The sequence below is a fragment of the Balaenoptera borealis genome (assembly GCF_965194805.1).
Source record: "Balaenoptera borealis genome assembly, chromosome: 6".
NCBI classification, from domain to species: Eukaryota; Metazoa; Chordata; class Mammalia; order Artiodactyla; family Balaenopteridae; genus Balaenoptera; species Balaenoptera borealis.
The window spans coordinates 63,503,036-63,520,805 of record NC_138863.1 but is presented as its reverse complement, the minus strand read 5'-3'; the positions used below and the strand labels follow the sequence as shown (position 1 = coordinate 63,520,805).

At 36.1% G+C, this 17,770-nt stretch overlaps 1 protein-coding gene across 3 annotated transcripts in view; it reads right to left on the bottom strand.

Annotated features, from left to right (window-relative positions):
• Positions 1 to 17,770, bottom strand: part of ABCB11 (ATP binding cassette subfamily B member 11) — a 99,611-nt gene that overhangs the window by 31,547 nt on the left and 50,294 nt on the right. For all 3 annotated transcript variants that reach the window (XM_082396838.1, XM_082396840.1, XM_082396839.1), the window contains 7 exons: positions 17,188 to 17,298; positions 14,823 to 14,948; positions 13,222 to 13,425; positions 11,469 to 11,639; positions 10,757 to 10,958; positions 9,765 to 9,840; positions 5,557 to 5,659 (listed from right to left, as the gene is read on the bottom strand). In XM_082396838.1, coding sequence (XP_082252964.1) covers positions 5,557 to 5,659; positions 9,765 to 9,840; positions 10,757 to 10,958; positions 11,469 to 11,639; positions 13,222 to 13,425; positions 14,823 to 14,948; positions 17,188 to 17,298 — 993 coding nt within the window. The remainder of the gene's footprint in view (positions 1 to 5,556; positions 5,660 to 9,764; positions 9,841 to 10,756; positions 10,959 to 11,468; positions 11,640 to 13,221; positions 13,426 to 14,822; positions 14,949 to 17,187; positions 17,299 to 17,770) is intronic.

Sequence of the window (17,770 nt, the reverse complement as noted above, 5' to 3'; positions counted from 1 at the left end):
CAATCATAGTAGGGGACTTTAACACCCCACTTTCACCAATGGAAAGATCATCCAAAATGAAAATAAATAAGGAAACACAAGCTTTAAATGATACATTAAACAGGATGGACTTAATTGATATACATAGGACATTCCATTCAAAAACAACAGAATACACATTCTTCTCAAGTGCTCATGGCAAATTCTCCAGGATAGATCATATCTTGCGTCACAAATCAAGCCTTGGTAAATTTAAGAAAATTGAAATCGTATCAAGTATCTTTCCCAACTACAATGTTATGAGACTACATATCAGTTACAGGAAAAAATCTGTAAGAAATACAAACACATGGAGGCTAAACAACACACTACTTAATAACCAAGAGATCACTGAAGAAATCAAAGAAGAAATCAAAAAATACCTAGAAACAAATGACAATGAAAACATGGTGACCCAAAACCTATGGAATGCAGCAAAAGCAGTTCTAAGAGGGAAGTTTATAGCAATACAATCCTACCTTAAGAAACAAGAAACATCTTAAATAAACTACCTAACCTTACACCTAAAGCAATTAGAGAAAGAAGAACAAAAAAAAACCCGAAGTTATCAGAAGGAAAGAAATCATAAAGATCAGATCAGAAATAAATGAAAAAGAAATGAAGGAAACGATAGCAAAGATCAATAAAACTAAAAGCTGGTTCTTTGAGAAGATAAACAAAATTGATAAACCATTAGCCAGACTCATCAAGAAAAAAAGGGAGAAGACTCAAATCAATAGAATTAGAAATGAAAAAGGAGAAGCAACAACTGACACTACAGAAATACAAAGGATCATGAGAGATTACTACAAGCAACTCTATGCCAATAAAATGGACAACCTGGAAGAAATGAACAAATTCTTAGAAATGCACAACCTTCTGAGACTGAACCAGGAAGAAATAGAAAATATGAACAGACCAATCACAAGCACTGAAATTGAAACTGTGATTTAAAATCTTCCAACAAACAAAAGCCCAGGACCAGATGGCTTCACAGGTGAATTCTATCAAACATTTAGAGAAGAGCTAACACCTATCCTTCTCAAACTCTTCCAAAGTATAGCAGAGGGAGGAACACTCCCAAACTCATTCTACAAGGCCACCATCACCCTGATACCAAAACTAGACAAAGAGGTACCAAAGAAAGAAAACTACAGGCCAATATCACTGATGAACATAGATGCAAAAATCCTCAACAAAATACTAGGAAACAGAATCCAAGAGCACATTAAAAGATCATACACCATGATCAAGTGGGGTTTATCCCAGGAATGCAAGGATTCTTCAGTATATGCAAATCAATCAACATGATACACCATATTAACAAATTGAAGGAGAAAAACCATATGATCACCTCAATAGATGCAGAGAAAGCTTTCGACAAAATTCAACACCGATTTATGATCAAAACCCTCCAGAAAGTAGGCATAGAGGGAACTTACCTCAACATAATAAAGGCCATATATGACAAACCCATAGCCAACATCATCCTCAATGGTGAAAAACTGAAACCATTTCCACTAAAATCAGGAACAAGACAAGGTTGCCCACTCTCACCACTATTATTCAACATAGTTTTGGAAGTTTTAGCCACAGCAATTAGAGAAGAAAAGGAAATAAAAGGAATCCAAATCGGAAAAGAAGAAGTAAAGCTGTCACTGTTTGCAGATGACATGATACTATACATAGAGAATCCTAAAGATGCTACCAGAAAACTACTAGAGCTAATCAATGAGTTTGGTAAAGTAGCAGGATACAAAATTAATGCACAGAAATCTCTTGCATTCCTATACACTAATGATGAAAAATCTGAAAGGGAAATTAAGGAAACACTCCCATTTACCACAGCAATAAAAAGAATAAAATACCTTGGAATAAACCTACCTAAGAAGAAAAAAGAACTGTATGCAGAAAACTATAAGACATTAATGAAAGAAATTAAAGATGATATAAATAGATAGAGAGATATACCACGTTCTTGGATTGGAAGAATCAACATTGTGAAAGTGACTCTACTACCCAAAGCAATCTACAGATTCAATGCAATCCCTATCAAACTACCACTGGCATTTTTCACAGAACTAGAACAAAAAATTTCACAATTTGTATGGAAACAAAAAAGACCCCGAATAGCCAAAGCAATCTTGAGAAAGAAAAATGGAGCTGGAGGAATCAGGCTCCCTGACTTCAGACTATACTACAAAGCTACAGTAATCAAGACAGTATGGTACTGGCACAAAAACAGAAATATAGATCAATGGAACAGGATAGAAAGCCCAGAGATAAACCCATGCACATATGGTCACCTTATCTTTGATAAAGGAGGCAAGAATATACAGTGGAGAAAAGACAGCCTCTTCGATAAGTGGTGCTGGGAAAACTGGACAGCTACATGTAAAAGAATGAAATTAGAACACTCCCTGACACCATACACAAAAATAAACTCAAAATGGATTAAAGTCCTAAATGTAAGGCCAGACACTATCAAACTCTTAGAGGAAAGCATAGGCAGAACACTCTATGACATACATCACAGCAAGACCCTTTTTGACCCACCTCCTAGAGAAATGGAAATAAAAACAAAAATAAACAAATGGGACCTAATGAAACTTAAAAGCTTTTGCACAGTAAAGGAAACCATAAACAAGACGAAAAGACAACCCACAGATGGGAGAAAATATTTGCAAATGAAGCAACTGACAAAGGATTCATCTCCAAAATTTACAAGCAGCTCATGCAGCTCAATATCAAAAAAACAAACAACCCAATCCAAAAATGGGCAGAAGATATAAATAGACATTTCTCCAAAGAAGATATGCAGATTGCCAACAAACACATGAAAGAATGCTCAACATCATTAATCATTAGAGAAATGCAAATCAAAACTACAATAAGATATCATCTCACACTGGTCAGAATGGCCATCATCAAAATATCTACAAACAATAAATGCTAGAGAGGGTGTGGAGAAAAGGGAACCCTCTTGCACTGTTGGTGGGAATGTAAATTGATACAGCCACTATGGAGAACAGTATAGAGTTCCTTAAAAAACTAAAAATAGAACTACCATATGACCCAGCAATCCCACTACTGGGCATATACCCTGAGAAAACCACAATTCAAAAAGCGTCATGTACCAGAATGTTCATTGCAGCTCTATTTACAATAGCCAGGACATGGAAGCAACCTAAGTGTCCATCAACAGATGAATGGATAAAGAAGATGTGGCACATATATACAATGGAATATTACTCAGCCATAAAAAGGAACAAAAGTGAGTTATTTGTAGTGAGGTGGATGGACCTAGAGACTGTCATAGAGTGAAGTAAGTCAGAAAGAGAAAAACAAATACCGTGTGCTAACACATATATATGGAATCTAAAAAAAAGAAAAAAAGAAAGAAAAAAAAATGGTCAGAAGAACCTAGGCGCAAGACGGGAATAAAGATGCAGACCTACTAGAGAATGGACTTGAGGTTACGGGGAGGGGGAAGGTTAAGCTGGGACAAAGTGAGAGAGTGGCATGGACATATATACACTACCAAACGTAAAATAGATAGCTAGTGGGAAGCAGCCGCATAGCAGAGGGAGATCAACTTGGTGCTTTGTGACCACCTAGAGGGGTGGGATAGGGAGGGTGGGAGGGAGGGAGACGCAAGAGGGAAGAGATATGGGGACACATGTATATGTATAACTGATTCACTTTGTTATAAAGCAGAAACTAACACACCATTTTAAAGCAATGATACTCTAATAAAGATGTTTAAAAAAAAGACCAAATGCAGCCAAAAATAAATAAATAAAATAAATAAATTTATTTTTCAAAAATTGAATATGATTGGTACTGTTACGTTTGAAACGTCAGTGCAGTGTTTAGTTCTTTCTCCCTTGAAGCTTATTAAACTCCTTACATAATACATCTTGTAGTTATGAGTGGCAGCACCATGGACATAAATGAAGAACCTGTTTCTAGAACTAGAAGAGGTGCTGAGTCCTTAACTGCAAGATGAAGTAAGCAACCATGCTTGCTAAACGTTTTCTCTCACTGGATTCATCCTGCTGCTTCTGAGACAAAGTGTTCTTCTATGAAATTTATTTAAACCAACTCTATTAGATATTGAGACCTCTATCTATTTATTATCAATATATTAAAACCAAAAGAGAGCCTTAATAATCCTTCCATCATAGTCATAAGATCGTTAAGTAGTACTTTATTCCAAATTTGGCATTGTGAATCAGTGTTTATAATTACTTCCAAAATGGATTCTCATACTGAAATTGTTTAAAGACAATTTGAAATTACATCATGTACAATGGATGTGCTTGTAATTAAAATATTCTCTGACTCATTTTCTTTGGTATATCTTGTGGTTTGGACCTTATTTTACTATAAAAATTTAATTTTTCATCCTAGTTTTAAAATCCCTTGATGTCCTACTACATGCAGCTCAGTAACTAAACAGAAAGATGAAAGAGTCTGTAGATCATGGGCAGGTTGGAATGGGACTCAACAGATTCTAGGTTTACATGTGTCAAATAAACAGAAATGTTTGCTAGGTCACATGGTTACCAAATAAAGGACCTTCTGGTTAGGTTTGACAGAGCTATTCTCAGGGCAAAGCAAGGTGCCCAAGTTGATACAAACATAAATAATATATAGTCACTAACTTTAAGAAGCTTATAATTTAGTAACAGGATAAGACAACATGACCTGAAATAAGCCTCAATAAGAAAACTGCCATGAAAAGATTCAAATGAAGAGTAATGGAGGATCGAAAATGGGAGTATCAGGGCTGAAGAATGAAGTTCAGTGATTAAGCAAGGATTTGAGGAGGAGGGATGTTCACCTTATGTGAAAGTTAGACTGTACCCACCACAGCAATAGACATCCTGATGAAGAAAGTTTAATATTGTTACATGTGTTGATTCTTCTCCTATCTCTTTCATTTTTATGTTGTTTTGAATGATGCTAAAATTAATAGTGTTAATTTTAAATGCACCCTTAAACAATTATTATAAAATTGTATGAACTGAACAAATGCCCATAAAACCTAATCAGTCCCCATTAATTTAAAATTTGTGATAACTTGTATATCAAATATTTCTGTTGTCAAACACTTTTGCCAAGGTTATTATAATTTAAGAAGGAGATTTAAAATTTTACAAAAACAGTTTTCAGATATTCTTAAAAATTTTTTAAGGATATCTACATAATCAAATAATCTGCTAAGTACCTGTAATTTGCTTGTGTTTATTAGAATGGTTCATCTAAGAACTATCAATTAACCCTTAATAGCTCAGTTTTAGTTACCATGTATTCTTAAAAGTATTTAATTAATTTGTGTTTCTTTTAAAATACCATGTAAAACATTATGTAAAATTTAGAGTTCCCATCAGGTCTTAATGGAGTCTCCCATTTAGTTTGACTTAGTGAAATAATACTAGATAAAGGCCTTGAAAACTCATCTTCATTTAAAGGGCATACAGTAGTCTCCAGGAGAGACTTCTTCCATCCCCCCATGAGCGATCGGTACCTGACCTTTCTGTCCTCTTCATAAGTAGACTTATGATCTACAAGTGCTAATGGAGGTTCAGGTCCCAGGTAAGAAAGCTGAGACTTGGACCGTTGCCGGATGGAAGCTCTGGAAGTAAACAGAAAGATGAATTAGCCTGTAAATTATGGGCAGGTTGGAACAGGACTCAGCTGGTTCTGAGTTTACATCACTTGTGTCAAATGAACAGAAATGTCTGCTAGGTTACATGGTAAGCAGATAAGGGAGCTTCCTGATCAAGTTTGATAGAGCTATTCTTAAGGCAAAGCTAATCAGTTTGGTTGCTGTGGACAGCAGGCTAGACCCTGATTCAGAGTATAACTGAGGAGGGAGAAAGAGAAGGGGGGCAAAGTTGTTCCACTAGTCCACCAAAAAAAGGTCCAAGACTCAAATCCATTCCAAACCCACATGGTTCTACTAATTGCTATAATGGCAATGGTCCATCTCTGTTACCTCCCTTCTGTTTGTAGGTTGTAGTTTTGATATCTCTCCTTCTCTCCCTCTCTCTCTTTCTCTTTCACCCTGATGTTTGCTTTAGCATAATGCCACCTGGATACAAATGGACCGGTAGGAGGAAAGAGGGCCCCTAGTGAGGTTTTCTCCAGGCTATATACTGCCCATAGGGATGGATTTAGTTAACAAATCTCTTATTGAAATATAATTTAACTTGGTGTGTTCATTCATTCACTCGACAGAAGCTTACCATGCACCTACAACATGCAAACCAGTGCCAGGTGCTTTGGGGGATACAAAGACTGGTCAGTTACAGACTTCTCCCTAAGGAGCTTAAAGCTTTATGGAAGAACAATGCATGCATCCAACCCTGATGTAAGGGAGAATGTGGTAAGTGCTATAAGGCAGATTTAAATAAGCAGTATGGAAATTTAAAGGAAAAAGGAATGTATGTCAGGTGTTACCATAAAAGGTTTCACAGAGGAGGTGGTTAAGGTAGGATCTGGGTATCTGTAGGCTGGAGGGCAGAGCATTGCTGATTGACAGAACAGTATAAAGAGAAGTGTGGAGACAGAGTTACTAGTTTTATATACTTAGTATATAGAGCAGATACATGAAGTGATTGATTCAAATTGTTTTGTTTTTTCCCTGAGATTTCTGGGAAGGAGACTCCTACTCTCCTCTAGATTAAACTTGAAAGTATGTGACACTGGAAGCTGTTGGCAATTATGTCAAGGAAAGAAGCTTCCTGAAAAATGAATACTGAAAAATAAGTAGAGCAGAGAAGGGAAGAGAAAGAAACTGTATGTATCTTGGACAAATCATCGAAGCCTCAGCCTTGTTTGATACCAAAGCCTCCTTGGACTATTTATTGAGTTATGTTAACTTATTCTTTCCCTTTAAAGGTTAAACCAGGTTGGCTTAGGTTTTTAGCCATTTGCAAATAGAGTCTTAAGTGATAGAGGCAATCCTGAAGACTTGAGAGGATAGAAGTTACACTATCAAAGCACTTAATCTGAAGAAGTACGGCGTAAAGAGAATGATTTAGAGATGAGGAGACCTGCATCGGCTGTGGTAGTGCAATCTAGATGGAGCTATTCATAAGTCTCTCTCTATCATCTGTATCCAGGTGAAGTTAGACTAAAACAAATACCAAGGTGGTGCCTGCTTATTATTGATGCTCATGCAGCCTTCTTGAGAAGGCAGCAACGCATCAACTGCATGACTCTAATTTGTTCCCACGTTCTGTTGATGGCATCACCATCCCCTTAGTCACCATGTTCAACAGGTGCATTTATGTCAAGTCCTTCATCTTCCTTGCTCTTGCTCAGACTATTGCCAAGTCTCATTGTGATCAGGCATGAAACCACACCACCCCGATTCCCTGCTACCAAACTGGCCTCTGGGACACCCCAATCCCCCCCCACTTGGCCTGAAACTCTGCGGCAATAGAGTCATCTCTTTAAGTTAGGTTAACTAAGGTTGAGAGGTCATCTCCCGAAGGTGTGAGAAATAGGTATGTGTCAGCTAGAGAGAGCAGAGTGCATGACAGGGCTGAGACTTAAGGTTATGGGCCTAAAAAGAAACTCAGAGCAGTAGAAGCCAAGGTAGGAGTATGCGCAGAAGAAGAGGGCATCAAAATATAGTTGCCTACAGCCCAGTTCTCAGCATGGAAGACCTTGATCCTCGTCCCCTCAAACTTCTACTACTTCGTCTTCTATTTCTTAAATCTCTCTTTCTCTCATTCCCTGTTGCCCACCATTCCACCTGTCTAGCATAAGCTGTCCCAGTGAGACCATGGGCAGTAAGGGTGCAAGACAGGGGCCTGACCTGCCCCCTCTGGTCTGCCATAAACACCAACATTAGAGTTCTATCACACCCCTTTTCAGAAACTTACAACATCTGCCCCTCCCTTCCTCAGAAGCCGAGTACCACTTCTCACCACAAATAAAAACAGCTAATTTGGGAATATATGTTCTCTCTCTCAACATTATTATTTAGGAAATTACTGTCATCCATGAAATTGTTCTTGAACCTAAAATATATTACTAAAGAGAGACTTAGGCATCAGAAGGACTGAAGCCAAGGAAATAAGATACAAATGAACATTTCAATGAGTCATCTTAAAAAAAAGATCTGTCAGCATACAAAATAAGATATTTTTAACAGACATTCTTACTCAAACTTATAAATCTTTCTCTGCAGGAGGTTAATAGCTACTTTCTGTGTATAGGTGGTATTTCTGTGTTTCTCTTCCTAGTCACCAAATTGGAGAATTTGTGAGAACTAATAGCCAAATAGGAAATATTTATATTAAAAATGGTTATCTGTTCCTAATAGTAAACTGTAAGTAAACTACGTAGAATGGGAAAAATTTTGTTCATCTGAAAAATTAAGAAAATATTAATTTTCTTGTTGACATGACCATGAGATACATCTCCTCTTTGCAACCTTAAACTTAGTGATCAAAAGAGTTGCCTAGTCATTTTCTGTTTTTGAGAAGTTAGTTGGTATCTTCAGATTGTGATTCTAATGACCTTTATAATTTTCTTTCTTCCAATCAGAAAAAAAGCTGGTTAAACATAATACCAGATGTCTATAAAAATTGCCTAACATTTTTGGCAATTTTTATAGCGTTTATTTTATAGAGAAACATGAAGCTATTGTTTTATTACTTTCCAAATTCAAAAAATTCAATAAAACTAGCATTTCTTAGAATTTTTCTGAATAGACTTGTTCTTAAAAGGAAAAATAAAAATCAGTGAATATTAAAAATAAGTAAATCTGTGTTTGAACTATTTGGAGTTGTTACCTGAATATTATATTTTAAGCTTCTTTAACCATTTTTCAATAAACAATTAGCTACCTTGAATGAGCAAGTCCTAAACTGAGTCTTTGTTCAGAGCACGGCCTTGAATTAAATGTCCTAGAAATGGTAAACTCCATGGTGGAGAAATATGCTGTCAGTCTGTTGCCTACAAATAGTTTCCTACCTTAAGAAAAAAAGATCTTGAATAACATTTTCACAAATATAGACAAATACTCCTGGGCAGAATTATTCTTAATACATAGACTTTTAACATTAAAGTAACTATTTCATTTTTGAAACTTTTAAACCAGAATGAAAAGCTAAATTTATAGTCTTGCTATATAGCATGCTCCAAAAATATGCTTTGGAAGTCAATGCCCATGTGTTGATCTAGGAAAAAAAAATTCATGTTTAGGAAAATTCTCTTTAAACGTCAGACAATGAATCTCTTATTTCATCTAGTTAAAGAATGATTTGACTTTGGACGGGTAATTCTGGGAGCAGAAATATTTGTAATTCAATTACAGCTCAGTAGGTTAAAGAATGAAGCTAAAGGCATGAATTTGACCTCCATTTAAGACAGTGCTTAATACCACAGTTAGCTTTGGGAGACAAGTCTAAACAGATTTTTCAAAAATCCCCTTTCTAAGCTTAATAAACAACATTTTAACTACAGAGCATCTTTATCATGACCCCTACCCTTAATAAAATGAGAAGCCAAATTTAAACAAAAAATCTGTATGAATTGGAGACAGAAATGTCAATATAGCAACCAAGTATTCATTTGCATGTTCATTATTACACAAGACCTGGGGCTGTGCTTAAGTAAGGGCTCTCCAGGTTGTACCTGAGGTATTGCCAGGGGATCTTAGCTGCAGAGGGCTCGTAAGAACATTTGAAAACTTAAAAATCTGCCCTGTGACTTGAGCTTACCTTAAGCTAGCTTGGTAGCTCCCTCTGCTAAAGGTCTGTTTTCTCTCAAGTAAGGTATCTTCAGTTTCATCTTTTCCTATTCAACACAACACAAGTGATCCCTTAGTGTATACAATAAGCAGAACCATATCAAAATAAAATTATTATTTACTATATTTCCCTAGCATATCATTACTGTGTCTGATGCTAAAACAGTCTATTAACTTTATTGCAATAAATGAAAGTTAGCGCTTGTCCAGCACATTCTAACAAAAACAACAACAAAAAAATCAAAATACTGAGCAAGATTGAATCTTTTGAACTATATGATAGCCTATGTGTTATCACCACAGAAATAGATAACCTATAGATATAGCCGATATGAACCACAAAAAAACTTATGAGAAGCCCACTAGAGGTGGCAAAAAAAAAATGATAGACGCACCAAGTTAAAAAAAGAAAACAAAACTTTTCAGAATAAATCACATGTGTTAAATGTATACAGTCATTTTACCCAATGGTGTTCACAAATCCAGATGTGATATGGTAGAGAAAGTTTGGAATGTTCGGTTAACGTAGGTTGAGGTAAACCACCAAACCTGAAAATTCAGATTGAAAAAGAGAAGGTACCCTAGGGCCTGAAGTATCTATCTACATTAGTGAAAATAAGCATAAACCTTTTTAGTCATTGGTTAATTCACTCAGCCAACTAGAGGAGAGCTCCTACTGAGTGCAGGACACTCTAGGAAGACTCTCCTATTTGCAAACTGTGAGGGAAAAAAGGGATGGAATTGAAAGTTCTTCCACAAAAGACCTGTGTTTTAGCTCTATGACTTGATCAATAACTAAACCTCCTGAGCATTGTTCTTTCCTTTATCATTTATACAATGTCTCCCAGGGCTCTGAGGAGAACAAATACGATACTGTATATTAAAATGCATAGAAATCCAAAAAACATTATATATAGCTAATTATTTAATATAATGTACAAGCATAATGGAAAAGGCACTTGCCCTTTATGTCTTTTTCATTAAAGGCTTGATCTCCTTGACTTTGCAAAGTCATTAGAGTGAAGTAAACTCCTTTCCTTTCCAACAGTTCTTCATGGGTGCCTCTTTCCACTGCTGTACCACGTTCAAAACCAATAATGACGTCTGCAGCTCTAACCGTGGATAGGCGATGAGCGACGGAAATGATTGTGTGCCCATGCTGAACCTGTAAGAGTGTACAGTGCACAGTTAAGCCAGACTGTAAGACAGAGCTGACATTGACATTTGGGCAGTCTCTGAATCCACAAGTAAGGCAGAGCCTCAGTTCCTGGGAAGATCCTTAAATAGGCTGTACAGACATTAGAAAATGCCAGCGTGCTTTCTTGTGGCTAATAAATGCCATCACATCACATCACACCAATCAGCAATTGGTCCGGTAGCTGCTATTAATCAATAGCTGAAAACCAAAATGGAAATTTTTTAAATCACATATTTTACATTAGACTTAGCAAGATTTAAAATTTTACACGTGCAGCTTTTAGAAGCAAATCATAATGTCTTCCATTCAACTGTGAGGAACATAGTGGTGAGCCAATAGTTTCCAGATGGACACACTGACCCATGTAGTCCTTCTCTGTCCGTCTTTCTGTCTCTCCTCTCTCCACAGCTGCCTTTCCTACAGCAACACAAGAATTTCCACACAGACTTATGAAAGGAACTCAGACTTTCAACAAACCTTACTCAGTGCCTCTTGCACCATGGCTTCACTCTCATTGTCCAGTGCCGAGGTGGCCATGTCCAAAAGTAGGATCTTCGGGTTTCGGACAAGGGCTCTAGCAATGGCTAGTCTTTGTTTCTGGCCGCCACTCATCTGACCTCCTCCTTCTCCAACAAGAGTGTCAAATTGCTAGGAAGAAGGTGACATCAGTAATGAAGAGGAAGAATTTGAAGGATCCTGACCGATTCTTTACAAAGGTCCTTTCTAGCTTCCTCCTCAAGCATGAATTTTCACAGGTCCGCCTTTCACTTAAAAAGACTCTTTCCTGAAACAGGGTATTATCTAATCAATATTTGTGTATAAAATAAAGATATTGATTTATCCTTTCCTTCTGGGATGTAAAAGTGTTTCTCTTTAGCTCAACTTCAAATAAAATGTTTCCACCACAGTAAAAGTGGATCAGGGTCCTGAAAATCCATCTTAGAGGATTAGAGCATGTATCAAAACATTGTCTCTTTTCTCTAGCTAGACAACACAGAAAAACACAACGCTAAAACTGTCATATATTATGAATGAAAGATCAAAGTAGCTTTAAAATCATTATCATGAATAGCAAAGAGTTACTGAGTATCTTGCATGTCTAGCGTTATATTGGAATCTCACAATGGGGCATTGTGGTCAGACTCTTATCTTGCTTATTATCAGCCAACATGAGTTGAGCATCTACCATGTAGAAAGCATGAATCTGAGCTCTCTACACATATCGTCATATTTAGTCCTCACAGATGCCACATGAGTTAGGTACTACTATTCTGCTCAATTGATGCATAAGGAAATACTGGGGCCTGAGGGGGAAAAGTAACTTGCCCAAGTTCATAAGGCTTGCAAGTAGAGAAGCTGGGATTTGTATGGAGGCAGACTGATTCTAAAGCTTTATACTTTTTAACCACTAGACTATATAATACTCACAGCTGAAATCCTATTCATACAAACATTTTAGAAGGCTGAGTAGGAAGTATTCTAGAGCACGGACTCTGGAGCCAGACCACCTGGATGAGATCCTTGTCTCTCCTGCCTTGAGCAAGTGATTTGACCTCTTGGAACCTCAATTCTCCATCGGTAGATGCGGATAATAATAGTAGCTGCCTGACAGGATGATTGTGAGAGTTAAATGAATTAATAGATGTAAAGTGCTTAGAACAGTGCCTGATATGTAGTAAGCACTAACTATGTGTAAACTAGTAATAATAACTCTTCCATTTAGCAGACCATTGGCCGTGAAATCCATACAAGTATATTATTAGGGAGTTGGTTTTGGTTGTCGTGTTGTATAAAATGAAGATAAATGAGGAAATTTTGAATATGTGAGATACAGTACTGAAGACACAGTATTAGCTGCCCAAGCACAAGAAAATTAAAGAGCAGTGACAATGATAGACATCAAAAGGGCATTGTGAAAGTTACTGCCACATGACAAATTTATCATCCACTTAGACAAATGTTTAATAGACAGAATAAGGAAATTGTATCCAGGTCAAAGGAGCTTATAAAAGAAAGCTACCCCAGTTTGGTAGATTTTTAATATATTAACAACAACATATTTTCAGACAAAAGGGAGAAACTCAAGATACATTTCTGGGCATAAAATTAAAACATGACATTAAGAATTTAATAATTTAGGAATCAAATGAAAAGAAATGCACATTACTGTGTAATTTTTTTGCCTTTTATGACTTCTGGGTTTCCCTCTGGAATGAGAGGCTAGGGATACCTGTGGCAGGTCCATGATGAAGCTGTAGGCATTGGCTTCCTTGGCAGCTCGGACTATGTCTTCCATTGTTGCATCTTCTCTGCCATAGCGAATATTTTCTGCAATGGTGGTGGAAAACAAAACAGGCTCTTGCTCCACTATCCCGATCTGAGCTCTAAGCCACTGAATGTTAAGAGAGCGAATGTCATGGCCATCCAAGGTCACCTAGAGAACAAGAATACAAGGTCACTTCTCTTGGAATCCTTCAGAGTTCTGAGTCATACTACTAGGTTGTACTTGACCTATGGGGAGAAAAAAAAGAGACCAACGAGATTGTAAAAGAAACAATTCCTCTTACAATGTGGTTGTTAATATAAGGATGACAACATAAATTGAAATCAAGTATAGCTGTAGGACAATTCACTGTAGAAACACAATTGATATAAAGATCACTTGATATAGTTTAACATGATTGGCCCAGGAGTAGAAAAGTTTTAAATTCTTTAATAAAGAGTAGAGTCCGTTATTCACCATACTTTGAATATTTCTATCTTTTGACTTGAGGCCAAAATGAACTTCAAAAGACACAAAGAAAATAAGCAATGATCTCTATCTTGTGTATATATGTTTAGAACAAAATCTTACTTTCTGGCCAGATTCATCAAATGACACTTGGCTGTTCAAAAGCAATTGAAACTGTAAGTGTGATAAGTAAATAAATATTGCTATTAGAAAAAAGTAAAAATTTTACATCAAGAAAACATGATTTCTATATATTCAGAATATAGTTATGGTGGTATGTAGCAAAGAATACCCAATCAGAGAACAAAGTGTCTGTGAAAAAAGAAAACTCTATCACATTTGCCATGTCACTCTGACAGTACATGTATTATATAGAGCTCATTGCATGGAAGTCATTTAATATACAGTCAAATGATCCTATCTAAAGGCATCAAGGAGATGTTGACAAGAATGATTTTGAGGCAGAGTGAAAAGAGCACAGCCTTTGGCATCCAACAGATCTGGGTTCAGATCTCAATCTCTCTCCTTCCTCATTCGCAAAACGGGCATATTTATCTTTGGAGGTCACTGTGAAAATAAGTGATGATTTTCATAAAGCACTTGACATATAATATTGATAAATAGCAACTATTAATATATTTTTTTTTAGTTTCAATCTATGCTTATAGTCAGGTAAACACAAGGAGAAAGAGACAGTAGTTTTTTTACCTAATTTCTCAAAGCAATAATCAAGAGCTGTTCTCTGTTAATTCTGGTCATGTAAGCTTTCTTATACTTAGCGTTTGGAGGACCTTAGGGAACAATAATAATTTTGTTACAATAAGAAGAAAGAAATGGAAATGTTCCCTCACTGAAGAGGTAGCAATACCATTTTGAATGTATCTGCACATTCAGTTACATCACTGAGCAGATAGACTGGTTATTTATCAAACACAACCACCATGGAGGGAATTAGTCCAGTTGGTTCCGTCAAAAATCATTGTCAACTATGCAGATGTCAGGATGGTCTCAGTGTATGTTAGGCCTTTGTGTCTGACCAATGTATAACCATTTGCAATTTCCTATCCCCGTGGATTAAGAAGTTTCTAGAAAATACACACCATGCCTTCACTGGGGTCATAGAATCGCTGAATGAGCTGCAGTGCCGTGCTTTTCCCAGCTCCACTGGATCCTACCATAGCTGTCATTTCCCCTGATTTAATGACCATGCTTAAGTTATTTAAAATCTGCAGAGAAAAGAAAAGAGCAATGTTCAGATTGCTGTCAATTAGGTTACAAGTTAGAATGCTTTGTGAAGGCACTGTGTATGTGTTTATTTATGCCCTCACAGCAATAGCCACTGATTTCCCTCAATAACCAGAAAAATTAGTAAACAATGCCTAGGATGTGGTTTTAGCATTTAGCACATTACTTAGTAATAAACTGATAGCTGTAGCCAACAAATAAAACACTGTTGAAGTAAATAAGCCAGGCCGACTTGGAAAAGTATGTTCCAGAATCTAATTTAAAATGTTTCTGACATGTCAGGATACCTCAAGGAGACTGTCCCAATTAGCTTAGGGGAGAAAGCCACTTAGCAGTAGAAGACTTTATTAAAACAAACTACTGGCATTGGGAATAGAAGATAAAACAGAAATGACATAAATGTATTTCAATTCAACCGATATTTGTTGAACAGCTATTATGAACTAGCTCCGAACAGATATTATAAATGAAGCTTTCAGTCATCTGTTCAAAAATCTTTACTGAGTAAGTACTACCTTGTGATCTATATTTCACAAAGCACTTTTACATATGTTGACATTTAATGTTTATATATATATATGTGCTATATTATAGTAATCAAAAATATACTTCAGAAATATTATCAGAATATATGTAACTATGTTTTATATACAGATATGTATGAGGTGTGAGTGTGTGTGTGTATATATATATATATATATATATATATATATATATATATATATTACCTACATTATAAGTATGTAGTATTAGAATTAAGTTGCATGGGATTGAGTTCTGTGGGGGTAATAGAAATAGTATTAAGAAAGGGTAGCTAACTATGGAAAACAGTACAAAGTTTCCTCAAAATACTAAAAATGGAACTGCCATATGATCCAGCAATTTCACTTCTGTGTATTTACTGGAAGAAAACAGAAACAATAATTTGAAAAGATACATGCATACCAGTGTTCATTGCAGTATTATTTACAATAGCCAAGATATGGAAGCAACCTAAGTATCCATCGATAGATGAATGAAGAAAATGTGGTATACACATATAAACACACACACACACACACACACACACACACACACAATGGGATATTACTCAGCTATAAAAAATTAAATTTTGCCATTTGTGACAACATGGATAAATCTAGAAGGTATTATGCCAAGTGACATAAGTCAGACAAAGAAAGACAGATACTGTATGGTCTTACATGTGGAATCTAAAAAACAAAATAAACAAACAAGCAAAACAAAATGAAAATAGACTCAGAGATACAAAGAACAAAGGAGTGGTTCCCAGAGGGGAAAATAAGTGAAGGGGATAAAGAAGTACAAGCCTGCAGTTATAAAACAAAGGCACGTGGATATAATATACAGCATAAGGAATATGGTCAATAATATTGTAATAACTTTGTATGGGGACAGATGGTTACTAGACTTATCGTGGCGATCATTTCATAATGTATGCAAATGTCAAATCGCTATGTAGTATACGTGAAACCAGCACAATATCGTACATCAACTATATTTCAATTAAAAAAAGTAAAAAGAAAGGGTGGCTAAAGATACTCTTTTAAAAATGAGGAATAAGTCTCCTCCCAAAGCCGGTTCATTTGGGGAGTAGATCCTAATTTTCCTGTGGGGTAAATTGGCTTTAAAGATACTTGCTCAGTAGGTGTGGGAAAACTGTAAATTTTCTTCATCATGTCCCCTGGACAATCACCTAGTGTAAGACATGTGACCATAATATCACAAGATTACCTTTCCTTCAAGGACTGATCTAGAGATCCTTGTGAACTTAGGTATAGGAAATAAAAAACGTCAAGACAGCAGCTTTCCTTTGCCACTTCATACCCTACCCACTCAGTGTCCCGCCTTCTGCAAGCTTTAAAGAGGTGGTTGATAAGCTACCCTTCTGGATTGTTCTGATTGTTTTGCAGTTTGTTTAGCTTGTGCTCACAGTGACAGGATCTGCCACTCATTTTAACAGAGCATCACTCAGTTGACTTAACCTGAATGTGCTACCAGACTGTGTTCCCACCAGAGAGATTTGCATATATTATTATCACAAGGAATATGGTTTGTGGCCTGAGGAACGACAGGACACCTGAGGATACTTCCAGAGAAACGTGTCTCCCTGCCTCGTTCCTGGAAAATAAGTCATGCTTCATAAAAACAATTATTTTGTGGCTCTGGAAATGAATCATCAAAGAAGAAATTGGCACTTACCTTCACCTCTGGTCTGGAAGGATAGTGGAAGGTCACATTATGGAATTCAATTTCACCCTTAATTCGATCCAGCTTGTAACCATCTTCTGACATGCAGTCAATGAGGGGTTTCTGGAGTAGAATATAAAAGGAATATAGCAACAGCATGTATTATATGCATTTACTGTCCATCTCGGTTTGAACTGATTCATAAAACAGAACAACAATCAGGTAAAACACTGCAGTGATATGCCAAAGATAAGTTGCTTCCACATTAAATATGCATTAATGATAGTAATAATATTCACTACCATTCACTGAGAAATTAATGTGAGATTATTACTATTGTAATTACTATTACTATATAATAGTATTAATATATTACATATATTTATATATAACCAAACTTACATAAATGATTAATATACAATTAATTATAATTAATATAAATATGTCAATGATCATATAATTGGTATAAAATATTTTCACATTAATTTAATTAATTAGTATTTATTGTATACTACGATATATTATTACATAATGACAATAAAATAATATAATAGGTTGGCCAAAAAGTTCGTTTGGGTTTTTCCGTAAGATATTA